This window comes from Crocuta crocuta, unplaced genomic scaffold, assembly GCF_008692635.1.
Source record: "Crocuta crocuta isolate KB4526 unplaced genomic scaffold, BGI_CrCroc_1.0 scaffold129, whole genome shotgun sequence".
NCBI classification, from domain to species: domain Eukaryota; kingdom Metazoa; phylum Chordata; class Mammalia; order Carnivora; family Hyaenidae; genus Crocuta; species Crocuta crocuta.
In genome coordinates this window covers 6,417,438-6,433,229 of record NW_027551571.1, presented here as the reverse complement: position 1 = coordinate 6,433,229, position 15,792 = coordinate 6,417,438, and the positions used below count along the sequence as shown (strand labels likewise).

The 15,792-nt window shown below is 52.1% G+C and overlaps 1 protein-coding gene across 1 annotated transcript in view; it reads left to right on the top strand.

Annotated features, from left to right (window-relative positions):
- NOL10 (nucleolar protein 10) overlaps positions 1-15,786 on the top strand; it is an 81,296-nt gene extending 65,510 nt beyond the window's left edge. Inside the window, exons 17-20 of the mRNA XM_077751004.1 lie at positions 2,619-2,792; positions 3,054-3,301; positions 12,459-12,561; positions 15,520-15,786. Coding sequence (XP_077607130.1) covers positions 2,619-2,792; positions 3,054-3,301; positions 12,459-12,561; positions 15,520-15,639 — 645 coding nt within the window. The 3' untranslated portion in view covers positions 15,640-15,786. The remainder of the gene's footprint in view (positions 1-2,618; positions 2,793-3,053; positions 3,302-12,458; positions 12,562-15,519) is intronic.
- The last annotated feature ends 6 nt before the right edge of the window (positions 15,787-15,792 follow it).

Here is a 15,792-nt window from a genome sequence, read left to right as displayed (position 1 = left end):
CGCTTTGTTTTGACTTCTTGTTTTTCTGTGTGGTGGTCAGATCACTAGATAGCCCTACTTAACTAGCGGTAAACTAGTTAGCCGGTTTGCTGGCTCTCTAAATCTCATCTCAGGACATTTATATGAGTATCAGTTTTTATGTTCATTTTTCTTTCCCTGACCGAGTTTCTTCTTCATGTGTCGGCGCAGCCCTGTCCTGGACCGGTCACCTCCGGGTACTGGCGCCCCTGGCGGCCTGGGGCGCACTCCACCCTCCCCCCGTGTTGGATACAGAACCCTCAATCTGTCGTTTTGTGAAGGAATATTATTTCCAACCGAGACACGCAGGCAGGCAGTGTAAGGGTGTGGAGCGAAGAGGTTTTTCAGACATGCATGTTCTGGACAACAACCACACATGACATTTATGTGTTTATTTTGCCCAGGAAATTCCTCAGGATTTTCTCCTTCAAGATAAGGGGAGTTGGGCAAGGACGCGGGAGACTGGAGGGAGTCCGCATGACGGCTGAGCGATGCACCGGGGCCTGTCTTCCCTGGGTCAGTCCAGCCCTAGTGCCGGCCACCGTGTGNGGGGGGGAGCGGCCTTCTTGGGCGGAAAAATTTAAGAGGTTTGTGCCTGCTGTTATCTCAGGTCATTTGTTCATATTTAAGAGCGAAAGATCTAAAACGCTGAATGGCAACTGAGGCGAGGGGACAGGACCCCGCACACGTTGTGTGGTGACCCGGCCAAACTGTCGATTTAGGGAAGCTCCTGATAGCACTGTCTTTGGGCCTTTTCTCCTGCCTGCAGGGTGCCGCCGGGCCCCTCGGATTCTGAGAACCATCGTCCCGAGGCTTGAGGGGCGGGGTGACATCAGTGTGCCAACCTCAGGATCCTGCTGTCCCAGCAGACCCCTCGTCTCCTCCAGGGAAGAGGCCTCTCCTTGCACGGGGGTGGGTGGCGAGGCCTGCCTTTCTTTCCAGAATCCCACCGCTCCTGTTTCCTTTTTTTGTCCTCTTCATCTTGGAGAGNAGCTTGAGCAGGGGAGGGTCAAAGATAGAGGGAGACACAGACTCTGAAACAGGCTCCAGGCTCTGAGCTAGTTGTCAGCACAGAGCCCGATGCGGCGGGGCTCGAACCCACTAACCGTGAGATCGTGACCCGAGCCGAAGTCGGACGCCTAACCGACTGAGCCACCCAGGCGCCCCAGGGTTGTGTCTTTTTAAAGTCCGTTTTCTGTTGCTTTAATGGAGTTAACAGGGATTCGAAGGGGATCCTTACGTTCAGACCACCGTCTTTACCCAGAAGTGTCCGTCACAGCCACCACGGCATTGATTTCATAGCTCCCATAGCACTGAGGGAAGGCCGCCGCCCCCGGTGAGCCCTTCTCACCTGCCTCTTGTTGCAGGGACCCGTCCCCTCTCTGCTTCCAGAGCACTTTCAGCTCTGCTTGGCATCGTGTGTAAGGTGCCTTGTAGCGTCTGGGCTTTTGTTTCCTTACTGTGTTGTTTTTCCTCCTTAGTTACCTTGGGATCAGGAACTAGATCATATCTGTTTCTTCCTTGAGCCTAAATCTGTCCTGGAAACGATAGGGAAGACTTGTTGGGTATATCTTAAATATATCCTCAGTATGTCATAGAAGTTTAGGTTAAGGGTTTATCAGATTTCAGGTGCCTACCAGGAACAAACAGCCTGAGTTCCTCAGTGTCGCATGATTTGGCAGATTTTTGTGTAGCCGGATTGTAAATACCACACTCAGAAATCTGCGGCTTCCACCCACCACAAACAGGTCGGCCTGTTTCGCCCACATTCGGGCTGTTTACAAACCCTGTTCAGTAGGTCGAGTTATCTGGTTTCCAGGCCTATAGCAGGTAAGAAACAATAGGAGAGCCCTGAGTGTAGAAGATTGTCTTCTGTTTGTGTGAACAGAAAAGTTTATAATACATTCTAGAAATCTTTCTGTTCAAAATGGTACAAATAAAAAGGAATTTAGTGTCCGCCCTGAGCTATTCAAATGGGTTTCAACAGCAGTTTTATTGTGCCAGTAGGTTTACTGTACATCCTTTGTGAACAGTTAAATGGCCTACGGAAAAAAAAATTGATGAGGCTGTCCTATAAGAGATGGGAGTTTCTCTTCTGTTTCCAAATAACTCAGAGTCAGGAAGCTTCCACCGGCAGCTCCCCACCGTGTTAATTCGTGTCTTCTTATTGCTGAAGATTTCCTTTCTCAGTTTTAGATGAAGTTGGACGTGTCACAAATTTTAATTCAGTGTAGTAGCTCTGCCTAAACAGCTGTATTTCAAAACAGATTTCCTTGAAAAGTATTTTTCGTGAAAAAATGTTAATTGAAGAAAATTCTGTCCAGTGTATTGAGCATAAAGTTAAGCCAAAAAGGTTTGTGCTTAGCTCATGTTGCATGACCAAGTAATACATACCATCTGAAATAGATTAATAGAATTTGTTTGCAAGTAGGAGATAAAACCAAGGGCAGTTAGAAAGTTCTGGAAACTAGCTCTAAAGTTTTCTAGTAAAGTAATGCCTTACGGAGCTTATCAATTTATAATTGACAGATATTTTTAGGCCATCTCTCTGGTCAGATTTTATTCACCTCAGCTTTACTCCCACCTTCTTTTTCTCCTAGAGCCTTCCGAATATTCTCACCGATGATCGATTTAAAGTTATGTTTGAGAATCCTGACTTCCAAGTAGACGAAGAGAGTGAAGAATTTAGGCTCTTGAATCCACTTGTTTCAAAAATTAGTGAAAAAAGGAAGAAGAAGCTAAGACTCTTGGAGCAACAAGAACTTCATGAAAAAGTAACGTGCTCCTTACCATGTTGTGTTTGCTGATGTTTCGTTAATAACGCAGTTTTCTGTGTGACTTGGAAGAGCCTTTCGGACACTTGAGGTGTAATTTGTTTGACCTTTGGCCGTAGACGTCGATCTTACTGAACAAAAGGCATTTTCCCCGATGTGAGCGCTGCCACGTATTCTAGAAGGCGAGAGTGGGTCACCAGAAAAGAACAGGTTGGGGTTTGGCGGGGGAAAGGAGCTGCTGCTTACTATTTTTATTTTCAGGAAGAGGAGGAAGAACCGGAAGGAAAGCCAAGTGATGCAGAAAGTTCTGAGAGTTCGGATGATGAAAAAGACTGGGTCGAAGAGGTCAGGAAGCAGCGCAGACTTCTCCTCCAGGAGGAAAAGGTGAAGCGGCGGGAGCGGCTCAGGGAGGACCAGCAGACCGTCCTCCAGCCCCAGTTTTATGAGATCAAAGCTGGCGAGGAATTCAGGAGCTTCAAAGATGCGGCCACAAAGCAGAAGCTGATGAAGTGAGTAACGCGGCGCTCGGTGGTGCCTCGGCCATGCCGGGGCCCAGCTTTTCCTGCTGCCCTGGGGATGATGATTTTCCTTTCGGAGTTAATGTGACGGAAGCGTCACAGGGCTTGAGAGGAAAGACACTGGTCTTTATTGCCGTGACTTTGAACAGCTTTCTGACTGTCAGACCCAGGGCATAGCCTTCCAGGTCCTGGCCCCTCCGGGTGCTGGCCACTCTGGTCCTGGCCCCTCCGGGTCCTGGCCAGCTACTGAGAACACTTGTCCACCATACACGTCACCTTCTTTCATTGTTCTTGTTCTGTTTCCCCAACCTACAAATAACCTATTTTATTCTCTGCCCCACAGTTCAGTAGTTTTCTGTATAGTGGTCATTAAGAGGTAACAAATTCTTGCTCCCTTAACAAAAAATTATTCTTTTTTATTAGAATTTCAGTTACAGTTATCCCTCTCTCAGCTTACCTGATTACTGAAAAGGTCACTTGGACAGTTTGCCAGAAATTTTAAGCCTTTTGCAAAAGAACTGAGAGATGAGCAAGAGTCGTATTCTAGAATAGTCAGCTACATGGAGACAGAGAGCAGCAGGGTGGTTCCCAGGGGCTGAGGGAAGGGGGTGGGGAGAAATCACTTAACGAGGTACGGTTTCAGTCTGGAATGAGGAGGAAGTTCTGGAAATGGAGAGTGGTGACGGCCCAGCACCGTGCATATAGTTCACCACGATAAAAAAATGTCAACCTTAAAAAAGTAGCTGTTGTTTGGACACTTTGAGCTGTAGGTGTCTCAGTAAGGAACACGCCAGGCCCTCCGTTCCACATTGTGTACAAGCTGCGAGTTATGTCCGGCTCTGCTCCGAGGCTTCCCGGGCTGCGTAGTCATGTGTACGATGAGAAGGCGACGGGTGGTCGTGGTAGGTCATCTCGAAAGAAGACCCGAGAGGCGTGGGGAGCCCAAGGAGGTGGGGGCCGGGCTGGTGCCAGCCCTGTGCCTGTCCTCCAGCTCCTGGCTTCCCGTCTGGAAAATGGTTTTTCAGATGCAGGAAGTAGGGAGAGGGTGGAGAGGACATCATAGCACAGGCTGAACTGTTTCTGGAATGGAGATCTGGCCAGTCACGTTTATCTCACTGGCTTCTAGCAGGCATCTGAGACCCCAGGTGTTGAGTGAGTCCTTTAACTTAGAATCCGAGGGCGGCTCAGAATTCCGCTTCCAACGAACTAAAGATCTGTTGGTAAACAAAGAATCTAGGGGCTCCTGGGGGGCTCAGTCGGTTGGGCGTCTGACTTCAGCTCAGGTCATGATCTCACGGTGCGTGGATTCAAGCCCTGTGTCGGGTTCTATGCTGACGGCTCAGAGCCTGGAGCTGCTTCAGATTCTTGTGTCTCCCTCTCTCTCTGACCCTCCCTGTCTCTCTCTCTCTCTCTGGGAAAAAAAAAACGTTAAAAGAAAAGAATCTAGTAATAAGGTTGATGTCTTTTGAAGATATTTTTACTGGCCTCACTTTTTTTATTTTTTTAGTACCTTCCTTGAGATACAAACTATATAACCTACGGTCCACCTACTTAAAGAGAACAGTTCATCGGTCTCTAGTGTGATTGCTGAGCTGTGCAGCTAACCCCTCAGTTCAGTTTTAGAGCATTTTCATCTCCCAGTTGGAGCCCCACGCCCTGATAGCATGCGCTGCCTGCAGCCCACCCCGTCCCCAGGCAGCCGCTGTCTCCCCTCTGTCCCTGTGGACACCCCCTGCTCTGCCATTTCATATAAATGGGACCCTGCAAGATGTGGCAACTGTCTGGCTTCTTTTACTGAGCACAGCGTCTCCAGTGTTCATCCACGTGGTAGCAGCTGTCGGTACTTCCTCTGGTTTTACTGCCAAATAATATTCCGCCATGCGGATAGGCCCGACCGCGCGTCGGTCACCCGTTCCGTGTCAGTGGACATTGGGTCGCTCCACTCCACTTTTCCATTATAGGGAATAATGCTGTTATGAACGTTTGTGTAAATGATTTTACATGGACCTGTTTTCACTTCTGGCCGTGTTTCTAGGAGTGCGATTGCTGGTCACGTGGTGGCACCAAACTTAACCTTCAGAGAAGCCCCTCTGTCTCACGTTCCCACCAGCTGTGCGCACAGCCTCGCCCTCTCTGTGCCTGTTGTTCTCAGAGGTCTACCTGGTGCCCTGCTCAGCTGCGGCAGGAGGACTGGTTGCTTGTAGGGATCTGATTCTGGGGACGGAGGTTCTTTGTTAGAGTGTCTGCTCGTGTTGTCCTGCCCGGTTCACTTTGTTACCGGCTTCTGACTTGGTACCAGACCCAAGCGAGCACTCGGTGAGTGTTTGTGGACGGGGACCTTCCGTGCCGTGGCCACTTCAGGCAACGCCGTGAGTTACCCTTTCAAGGTCTGCTGAGAAAGAACCGTCCGTTGGCCGGGGAGACCCAGGGGCAGTGGTCTGCAGCGTAGGCCTGGTAACCTGGTGGTTTGGGGGCCGGGGCTTGACTAACTTCCTGACACTTCCTTCTGCCTGTGGCTTGGAGCAGGACGTTAATGTGAGAGACAAAAGAGACAGAACATTTAATGAATAAATAGTAGCCAAGTTAATACACTACAATTAAACATTTTTACTAAGTTTAACCTTTTTTTTTTTTTTTTTTTTTTTTTGAGTAGAGAACTGTGTAAGTGACATTACTTCATGAGCTTAAAAGGAGAGTCCTGTAGCTGAAAGTAATAAGCCTTTGGTATGAACAGCCTGCAGCTGGCTGGGCTTTTTGGCACAGACCACTTACTGAGTTCTAGTTTTGACTGGAACGTTTTGGCAAATCCCAAACTTGCAATATTTTAATATTCTTTAACGAAACATTGAACCACCATCCTTCAGAACACCAGAGTGAGTGCCTTCGATTTATCCTGTCAGCTAGCACGATGCAGTCAATAAAACACAGCATCAGAACTGAGTATATTATGTTTTTAATGCTCACTCGGACTTGCCCAGTGTTGAAACTTTTTCTGTGAAGGGAAAGTGAATCACGAACCCTAACTCCGTACCTGAGCGAGTCCTTTCCTTTGCTTGGCATAGTAACATGGCGTCACATAAATACACTCGTCTGTCAACACGCATTCATACGCCTCGCAGTGTGCCCTGCTTTGTGAGTTTATTCCTGTCCCTGCCAGCCTCTCCCGCCCGTTCGCCAGTCACACGTTTGTTGAGTGCTTGCCTGGCGTGAACGAAGTGCCGTCCGGGGCCGGGGGGTGGCGACACAGGTCCAGCTCGCATCCTGTAGCCTTCGCCTTCCAGCCCATTCTCCGTGAGCCGCGGAGAGCCGTGGTGAAAGCACATGAGAAAGAAAGGGGGTTAACTTTGGGAGATTTAAGGAAGTCTTCGTAAGACGTCATAGTGACCTCTTTCGAAAGGACAAAAAGACGAGCCCCCCCAGCAGGGCCGGGAGGAGGGCGTTCCGGCGGCGTGGCGTGGGGACCCGGCGAAGCGGGTGCAAGCGGGGAGAAGCGCGTTCTGGTGCGGGAGGGTGAGCGGGGGGCAGCGCAGAGCCCCCGGCCCAAGCGCCGGGGAGCCAGGGACCACTGTTACACTAAGATTAACACCATCCAGTCTTGTTTCCAAGCCCTCCGCCCAGTGATGTGGATACTTAGGTATAATACAAGCTGTTCCGGTTTGTTGTCGAAAATAAAAATAAAAACTCGCAGGCATAGAAGGTCCCTCTTTCTCAGAAACTTAATGAAAGAGTGCAGTTGTGGGCAGAACGTGTGGGGAGTGAGTGGGCCCCCGAGATCAGCTGACAGGCCCTACGGCATCCAGGTCGGAAGGGACGGAGCCTGAACCGGGGGCGGCGAGGAGCCGCATTCCTCACAGACCGTCTCAGAAGGAGAAGGGACAGGCTGCGCCCCACAGTGTCTTGCGGGCACAGATTTAATGGCGAAAGAGAGGGGAATAGTCGGGTGACGTTGAACCGTCTAGCAGCGTCACCGCCGAGATCAAGACTGCGGGAAGCAAACCAGGTTTAAGGCTGAAAGTACTGAGCTGGGTACCCGCCCGTTACGTGTGCAGCGCCCAGGCGTCCTCTGGCTAATGTTCAGCAGACAGTGGGAAGTGTGGGCGGTGGGCCGGAGACATGGGGCTGGGATGCCAGCTCTCACGGTGTCCTCGAGAAAGACCGAGTATGTAGAGTCCGTGAGGGTGACGGAAGGAGCCCCTTGGGAGCAACAGTAACTTCTTCTGGAGTCCGTGATAAAAACCATCCACCTCTCTTTAGAAAAGTACAGCTGCACGCAAAATGCTGCGTGCGCCTTGAGAGATGGCACCGATCACACCGGTAGCCAAGGGCTAAGAATTCCCATCTGGAGGACAGCAGAGGGGAAGGTAGGCAGTAAAAACTACTGAGTGGTTTTCAGAAATGTAGGAGGCAAACTGGATGGAGAGAGCCAGGCAGGCAGGAAAGGGCACCAAGGGTGTGGCGCGTGTCACATGGGGCAGTGGGGGCCCGCGAGGCGCAGGAGGGTTTTAAAGGCCATTAGGGAGAGTATCTTGCTGGGACTCGATCCTCAGGCATCAGCCCAGGTGTCTGATTGCAGTCAATGGATGAGTGAGTGGAGATAATAAATATTGTGAACAGTTCATGTGGATGGTTCTTCCAGGAAGTTTGGCAGAAAAAGGAAGGAGTCAAAGCCAGTAACGCGATGGGAAAGGGTTTTTAGGCTCGAGGGACCGAATGTGTTAGTGGGTTGACTGTGGCAAGTGGGCAGCGACACAGAGACGCAAGAACATGCAGAGCTGAGTTCAGTGAGCAGTCAGGAGAAGCGGCCAGGGCCCCCGTCAAGGAGGCAGCCTCAGAAAGGACAGGGGTCCATCCTCCGAGGCCCGGGGAGAGGCCAGCAGGTTGGGCGGCAATAATCACGATTGTGGGTAGAAAGTGGGGAGTTCGTTCACGCTGCTGGCCCGGGCGGAGTCCGGAGTCCGGGCACATCGGCCTCCATGATCCAGCGGTGCTGGGAGGGGGTTGGGGGGGCCTGCAGGGGAGCTCCTAGAGCTCAGGCTGCCCCTCCCCTCCGGGAGTACATGCCCCTGCCAGGCGGCCCTTCAGTAGGAAAGTGTTCTTTGAAGCACCCAGCCTGTGGTCTGTCTTGGAAATTCAAAGGTTTCAAAGACATTTCCTGCCTGGGAGGAATTCACCTTGTTCACCAGGTGCTCTCAGTGGCGGGAAGCCGCTTACCACACCTCCGACTTTCTCCGCTTTGCGGACGGACTTCAGCTCATTTCCCTGCTGCTGCCGCAGGAGCTGAAGGAGTTGAAGGAACACGGTCTTTTAATACAAAGCAGTTTTTAAATCCAGTTTTGAAAACGATTTCATTCCAGAGTTGCACTTGGTACAAAGAATCTTTTATTACTCAGCTTGATTCGCACACAAGTGATGTATAAGCACGTTTCATTGTAATACTTAAAGAGAGTGTAGAATAAAAGGTGAGTCTCCCTCTGACCCCCGCACTCCCTCCCGGAGGTGACTGCTGCGTGCCTGTCGAGAATGCAGCCACTCAGCTTGTGCCGTGTTAGCTCTTCTTTCCTGGACGTGCACAGGCCCTGCCAGTCATACGGCGGCTCAACTTCTCTCTTCATGCAGCAGGAAGCTTTGAAAATGTGTCTTTGTGGGTGCGCGTAGGCCTGCCTAGAGCCGCATCAGTCTTCCTGAAGTGGACGGGCCATCACGTGTGCGACATTCCCAGATTCAGGGTGCTTCGGGTGGTCCTGGTTTTCCTCTTCCTTTTTTCACGGTCATAAATATATATAGGTGCGTGGGGGTTCCTTTATAGACCGTATGACGTAGTCATGGAACTTGCTGGGTCCAAAGGGGCATGCGGCAGATACGGCCACACTGCCCTCAACCAAGGCTTGGAGCTCTTGCACCAGAGTTTCCCCACGCTTGTGACAACAGCAGACCTTAGGACTCTTTTTCCTTCTTTCTTTCTTTCTTTAATGCTTTATTTCTAAGAGAGAGAGAGAGAGAACCAGTGTGAGCAGGGGAGGTTCAGAAAGAGAGGGAGATACAGGATCTGAAGCAGGCTCCAGGCTCTGAGCTGTCAGCACAGATCCCAGTGGCGGGGAGATGATGACTTGAGCCGAAGTCCGACGCCTAACGGACTGAGCCCCCCAGGCGCCCCTAGGAATCTTTTTAATTTTGAACAAAGCTGGTAGATGAGGTCCCCAGATAGGCTGGCTCCTCAGTCCTCGTCTGCGGAGCTCGGGGCCTTGACGGGGTGCCGTGCGGACGGAGTTCTCAGCGCCCCGTCCCGTCTCTAAGCGTCTGCCAGTTGTTTGTTCTGAACAGCGTGTAACGTTAGCCGCTCACTCCGCTTCTCCCCTGCCTTCTGCTCCCCTCGGTGCAGACTGTGGGGGAACGAGTCCTCCATTTTGAGTTAACTCCTCTCGGTGCTCTGCGAACACACGTGCCTCCACACAATGGGATTTTCAGCCACTCAGCCGAGGCGCGTCAGGCCCGGGGTACACGGCAACATCCGCCCTGGTGTCCCCCGTGCTCTGTGCCCGCTTGTGTTTTTCAGACCGCCTTGCCGGGAACCGTGGCTCTCCCCCTCACAGCCCTGTCCGTCCTGCGCTGAGCATTCCTCTCTTCCCACCTGTAAAAGCCCACATCTGTCCTCCCAGCTGGACCCACACATTCGCGGGGTGGGGGGGGCGTCGCTGGTTACAGTGAATTTTGTTTTTCCCTGAAATTCTCCGCCTCACTTATTGCCGACAGGCGGTGTGGGCCCGTGCCTTTTGTTCTTCTGTTACAGTAGACGGTTTGCAGGGGTCTGTCTGTGCTTCCGTCGTCTCTGGCTGGATCCATCCTCAGGGTGCTGTCGGCTCGGGGGTTGCTGGTTCGCAGCCACCTACCGTAAACCGACGTTCAAAGGGAGGGAAGTGGTGCTCGCTTTAATGTCGGAATCTCCACGCTCAGTGCCTGCCTGTGTCTGATCTTCTGCCACGGCTCGTTCTAGCTCTCAGCTCGTCTCTCCACGTAGCCAGACAGAACAAGTTCTTACAAGCGCACATCGAGGGCACATTGAGAGGAAACCGGAATGTGCATACCCCATCATGGAGGAAATAAGGTCATTCTTAAAAGAGTAGTAATTGCCCACAATTTACTTGAAAAGTCACTTTCTTCCCAAATGAGTGTTTCCCGTGTGCCGCCCTGTCTCCAAGGCTCCCGAGCTGCTCAGAAGGCACGAGAGGAAAGAAAAACACGGCACGAACAGGCTGAGGGACGAGCTCAGGCTAACGTCACCGCCTTCCACGGGGAGCCCGCCGCCACTTCGCACGGGGGTTCCTGTTCAAAAACAAAAGGAAACCAGATCCTCGTGTCATTCAGCGTGCAACGTGGGAAGCCGGCCATGCAGAAGACCCACAGACAATTCCCTGCACAGAACTGTGCAAAGCAGCTTTGGTCCGACCCACTCCTGGAAACCAGAAATTCTCAGATTGGAATCCCGTCTTTCAGCCTCGGTCCCCGCGTGGCCCGGGGCCAGCCATTTAGCTTCTTACCTCCCTTCTCGCCATCTATAAAGAATAAATACTCACGTCTCGGGGATGTTGAAAGGATTAATTAGTTCGTCTGTAAAGCACTTTGAAGATGAAAAGTAGTTTAAAAGTGCTTCTTAATAACATTATTGCTTAGAAAAGAGTGCCACTTTTATGCTCACCACTTCACGGCTCAAATTATATAAAGAAGACCTGTTTCGTACTTCCCCAGCAGTCATAAACCGGAGAGAAATCTCCCGTGGTGTGCACATCAAACGTTTCCTTCGGAATTTCAAAGAGGCATCGCTTTATCTTATGGGGCGTTTCGGAGGCTCAGTAATTAGGGATGAAGATCGTGTTTCAGGCAAAAGAAAACCCCGCACACAGTTCGGCCGTCTTTCAATTCAGTCAGGTTGTTCAGTATTAACTTTAAACGGGGGCCTTCATCTTTACTTGGGACAAAGAGGATTGGAAAGGGAAGCGTGTTTACTTTTATTCGAAGAGGGAGTAGAAGAGAGAACCGTGTTCTTTCCTTCTTTCTTCCTCTGCTCCCCTCACCCGTTTCTATCCGGACACGTGAGGTGCTGCTGCTTTGCTGTTTCTCCAAGCGTTAGAGCTACTGTTAAAACGCACGGAAGGTTTTTGTCTTTAAGCCTAATTCAGTTTTTTCCCCTCCGAACCAAGTTAACAACAAGGGCCGGCGTGCAGATTTTTTTTTTTCTTAAATAGTTTATTGTCAGGTTGGTAGGATTTTCTAATAAAACATTACAGCGACGTGCAATGAAGTGTTTCGTGTGCAAAATACAGATGGAATGTCTTGATTGTGAAGCCGGGGCACAGTGGTGTTAATTATGCAGATGACAAAGATTTACAGGGCCCAGCACACCAGAACGGGGACCAGAGTATAGAGAGAGACCCTAGAAAAGTTTGGGAAACATGATCAAGAAGTGAAACGAGACTTACGTTTGGGGTAAAGGACGGCGGGAGGAGTAATTCAAATAAGAAATTGGAAGGAAAAGTCCCCTGGAGAAATAGCAGTGAGTGAAGATTGAATCAGATAGAATTTACCCTCTTCACAACTGCTCTTATTTCCCTCTGGAGTCAGACCGGCTCATGGCTCCAGTGATTCATGCCGGGGGCGGTGAGGGTGGTCTGGGGAGCTAAGAGCTTGAAGGAAAAATTAGTATTCGCGTGGCCCTTGATCTGCGTTCCCTCCCCCAACGAGGTGACCAAAACGCTCTCCTGCCTTGTGCGAGCTTTAAATACAAAATGCCTTGGAAGCGATGCGCCGCTGACCATGACCAGAAACTACAGGCTTCAGAAATAGCGCTCCTTGGATTTTGGCTTCAGAAATGTGATTTAGTAAGATAAGTAGCAACTACTGAAAATCTCTCTGTAGCCACCACTTAAAATACTAAGTGAGTGGGTGTTTGGGCAGCTGTTTTTACCGTGCGTTTCCTGAGTGTGAGCGGTGCCCCTAACTCTTCCTGCAGTTGTGTTAAGTGAATGCCGTTTTCTGTCTTTACCACAAGCGTAAAAGATCCTCTTCGTGTGAGCAGTTCTAATTAAAACTTGATTCAAATGCCAAACCAAAGCATAATGCTAATTAACGTATCATTCTCTTAAACTTCCTGCAGTAAAACACTTGAAGATCGTTTGAAACTTGAAGCGAAAAATGGCACGTTGAGTGTGTCTGACACCACAGTTGGCAGCAAACAGTTGACGTTTACGTTAAAGAGGGTAAGTTTTTGAGTGTCATTTTTTTAAAATTCAGGACATGAAAATAGGCTTCCTTCCAGGAGTGCTGTGTGCGTGTCTGACCTCAGAACTGCCCTCCCAGGCTCTTCCCCTCGGAGGAAGCGTGTTCCCGCTCGAGCACCTTCTCCCACAGCCAGAGCCCCTCCTGAGTTCCCGGGGTCGGGGCCGGCACACAGCTTGGCCCAGGACACCCGGGGGACAGGGTGGCAGTGTGGTGTCTCGGTCACTGGGCCACCTGAGGTGCTATCTTATGAAGTGAAAGTCCTCATTGTCCAGGGCTTGCACAATTCGTGGTAAAATGAAAATAAGATGGCTCTGAAATTCATTATTATTGTTGTTGTTGCTGAAAACAGAAGCGCTACAAAATACCTAAAGTGTCCCCATGATTGAGTCAAGCAGAGGCTGTTTTTGGGGAATGCATCAATTAATGTTTCATTTATGCCAGTTGTATCATTTGAGTAACCAGATGTTAACTATTCAATCTCACTTTTACTTAGGGATATACTATCAAATCTCACCTTTACTTAGGAATGATTAGGGATTTGTGTAGTTGTTAACAGAAATCTCTTTCTAAACTAGGTGTGTGATATACTTAGGTAAAATCTCAAGTTTTCCCAAGATTTTCGTATAGATACTTTTTTTAAAGTAAACTCTACTCCCAGTGTGGGGCTCGACCTCACGACTCCGTGATCAAGAGTCACATGCTCTACCGACTGAGCCAGCCAGGCGCCCCTCATATATACTTTCTAACCTGTGAATGAAATGGAAGGGGAAAGCTCATGCTTTCATATTATTTAAATTGTATAGTAGCTAAAGTTGGATTAGGTCCCAAATCCAGGGTTCGAACTTCCTGACCTGCAGTTCCTCATCCGGTCCTAGGCCAGGCCGCTGCTGTAAGCGGTGGGCTTGCATGCGTCCGAGCGCCCCCTTCGTTGGGCCGGCCTGCTGGCCGCAGTGGGAGCGCAGCCAGGGCAGGGGCAGGGCAGAGAAGGAAGGAAAACTCGGAGAGGAGCTCCTTGGGCCATTAATCCTAAGGGACCGGTCACGCGGCGCGGCCGCCTTCCAGAACCGCCTTTCGGAGAGAGGCTGGTGACGGTCCCTTTCTGGAGGGGGCTCTGTCTGCGGGCCAGTCGCGCTGCTTACAGGCTCCTCAGGAGGCCGCCCCTGCCAGGGCGCTGCCAGAGAGGGAGGGACTCCCGGAGGAGTGCTCTCCCACCAGGCCCGAAGGGAAGCGCCTGGGACGTACACGTCCATGTTGAAGCTGCGAGAAGCACCTAACTTACGAGCTGCAGCACACCCTGTTTATCTTTATTAGGTTCATCATTTTCCAAAATTGTTCGGATAAGCAGCACTTCTGGGGATAGTTTTTCACACGAAGAAACAAAGTATTAAACACCCAGGATTATTCGGTGGGCGCGTATGCGGGTTCCCTCAGGCTTCCTGAGCTTACCGTGAGCACGTGTGTCTCAGATACCCGCTCGGCGGGGGGTGCCAGGGACACGCAGAGCAAGACACGCGTGGTCCTCGCCTCCATGACTTCCCGTCTGTGAAAGAAGCACCCCCAGCCCACCTCGTGACGGCAGCACCAGGGGCGCCAGCGGGAAACAGAAGTGCCGTGGGAGCGTCCGCTGGGGAGGGCGAGCCACGGGCACGGTGAGAGCCCTGAGGGGCCAGGCAGGGCTCCAGGCGCCGGGTGCCGCCGAGGCAGAGCTCTGGCCTGAGCAGGGAGGCGGTCGGACGGGCTCGGCGGTCCCGATAAGGGCCCGTGTGTATGAAACGAGACGCAGGGAAGAATGACGACAGATGTATCCGGAAGTACACCGGGCGCGGTCCTGGGGGGCCTTGTGTGTGGGCCGTGGGTCTGTGCTCAGTCCCAAGTGGAACCATGGAAACCTGTTGACACGTTTTAGCAGAAGACTGACCGGTTTTATTTCTGGAGACTGGCTGTGGCCGTTTCCCGAGGAGTGGGCTGGGGGGCCGGCGCGCGGGAGGCCGGGGTGTGCCGCAGGGCTCGTGCTGAATGGGCGCCTGAGGACATAGTAGGAATCCGAGAGCCAGCTTCCTGGAGCAGGGGACTCGATGGCTTCGGGCCGTCCGGATGGCTTCCTTCCCCACCACGCGCTCCCCCCTCAGCCCCGATAGTGAGGCGGTGAGCCGTGCCAGCTGCAGGTGGACACAGAGGCTTCTGCGGGAGCAGAACACGGAGGGGTATTTTTGGAGCAGAGAGCGCCGTGGACCGGTGTTGAGCGTCACCGGTGCCTAAGGGCAGTGCTGTTCAGCTTTGGAGAATTAGGTCCCCACAGTGCTGTTTCAGTTTACCTTTGGTGCAGTCCTACCAGCCGGGAACAGTTTCTGAGCTCTGCGTTCACAGCGGGTACTCTCGGGACCATCAAAAGTGACTGGAAAAGCACACGGCTCTGACCTCCTGCAGACTCTGCGCTGAGGACGTGCTGCTGCGGGGGGGGAGGGGGGCGGCGGGGGGCGCCTTCAGGGCTCTCACTGCTCAGCCTGAGAGCCCCCCTGCGCGCTGGCCCAGCTAGGGGCTCACAGGCCACTGTCCACGGAGCCTTTGTCGGGGTTAATAGTAGCAAACCCCCTGGCTTCCCAGGGGAGTTAGACTCTGGAAGCAGCCAGAAGCTCTCTGGAACCAGTCCTGGTGAACCATCCGGCATCGTGGGCGGGTGGTGATGCACCTTCAGTACATGTAAGTCTGGTTTTGTTCTGTGTTCGGGGCCATGTAAATACGTGTTTTGGCTTATGAACAGGGTAGCTTTGTGGGAGCAGAGTCCGGGGCCAGACCGCGTGCCCTGGGGCCCAGGGACAGCCTTCTCCCTGCAGCGGGGCCACGGCCGGAGGCGCCCCGGGTGGCGGGCTGCTGCTGGTTACAGAAGGGGTGTTGGGACCCTCTTTCCTTCTCTCTCACCGAACTTTCTCCTTTAGTCTGAACAGCAGAAGCAGCAGCAAGAGGCTGAGAAACTGCACCGGCAAGAAAGGAAGACACTGCGTCGCTCAGCTGGTCACCTGAGGTCAAGACCCCGACGAGGCCGGCCGTTTCACTGAATCTGGAAACGACCCCGCGGGTGCAGTGCGCAAGGAGCGCCCGGATGGACGGTCCCGGGAGCGTGTCTCACACAGACCGGGGGCACGCGCGGGAGCTCACGGCGGTCCTTGGCGCCTCTGCAGGGTGAGTGGCCGCCTGCCCCCGCGCCCCCG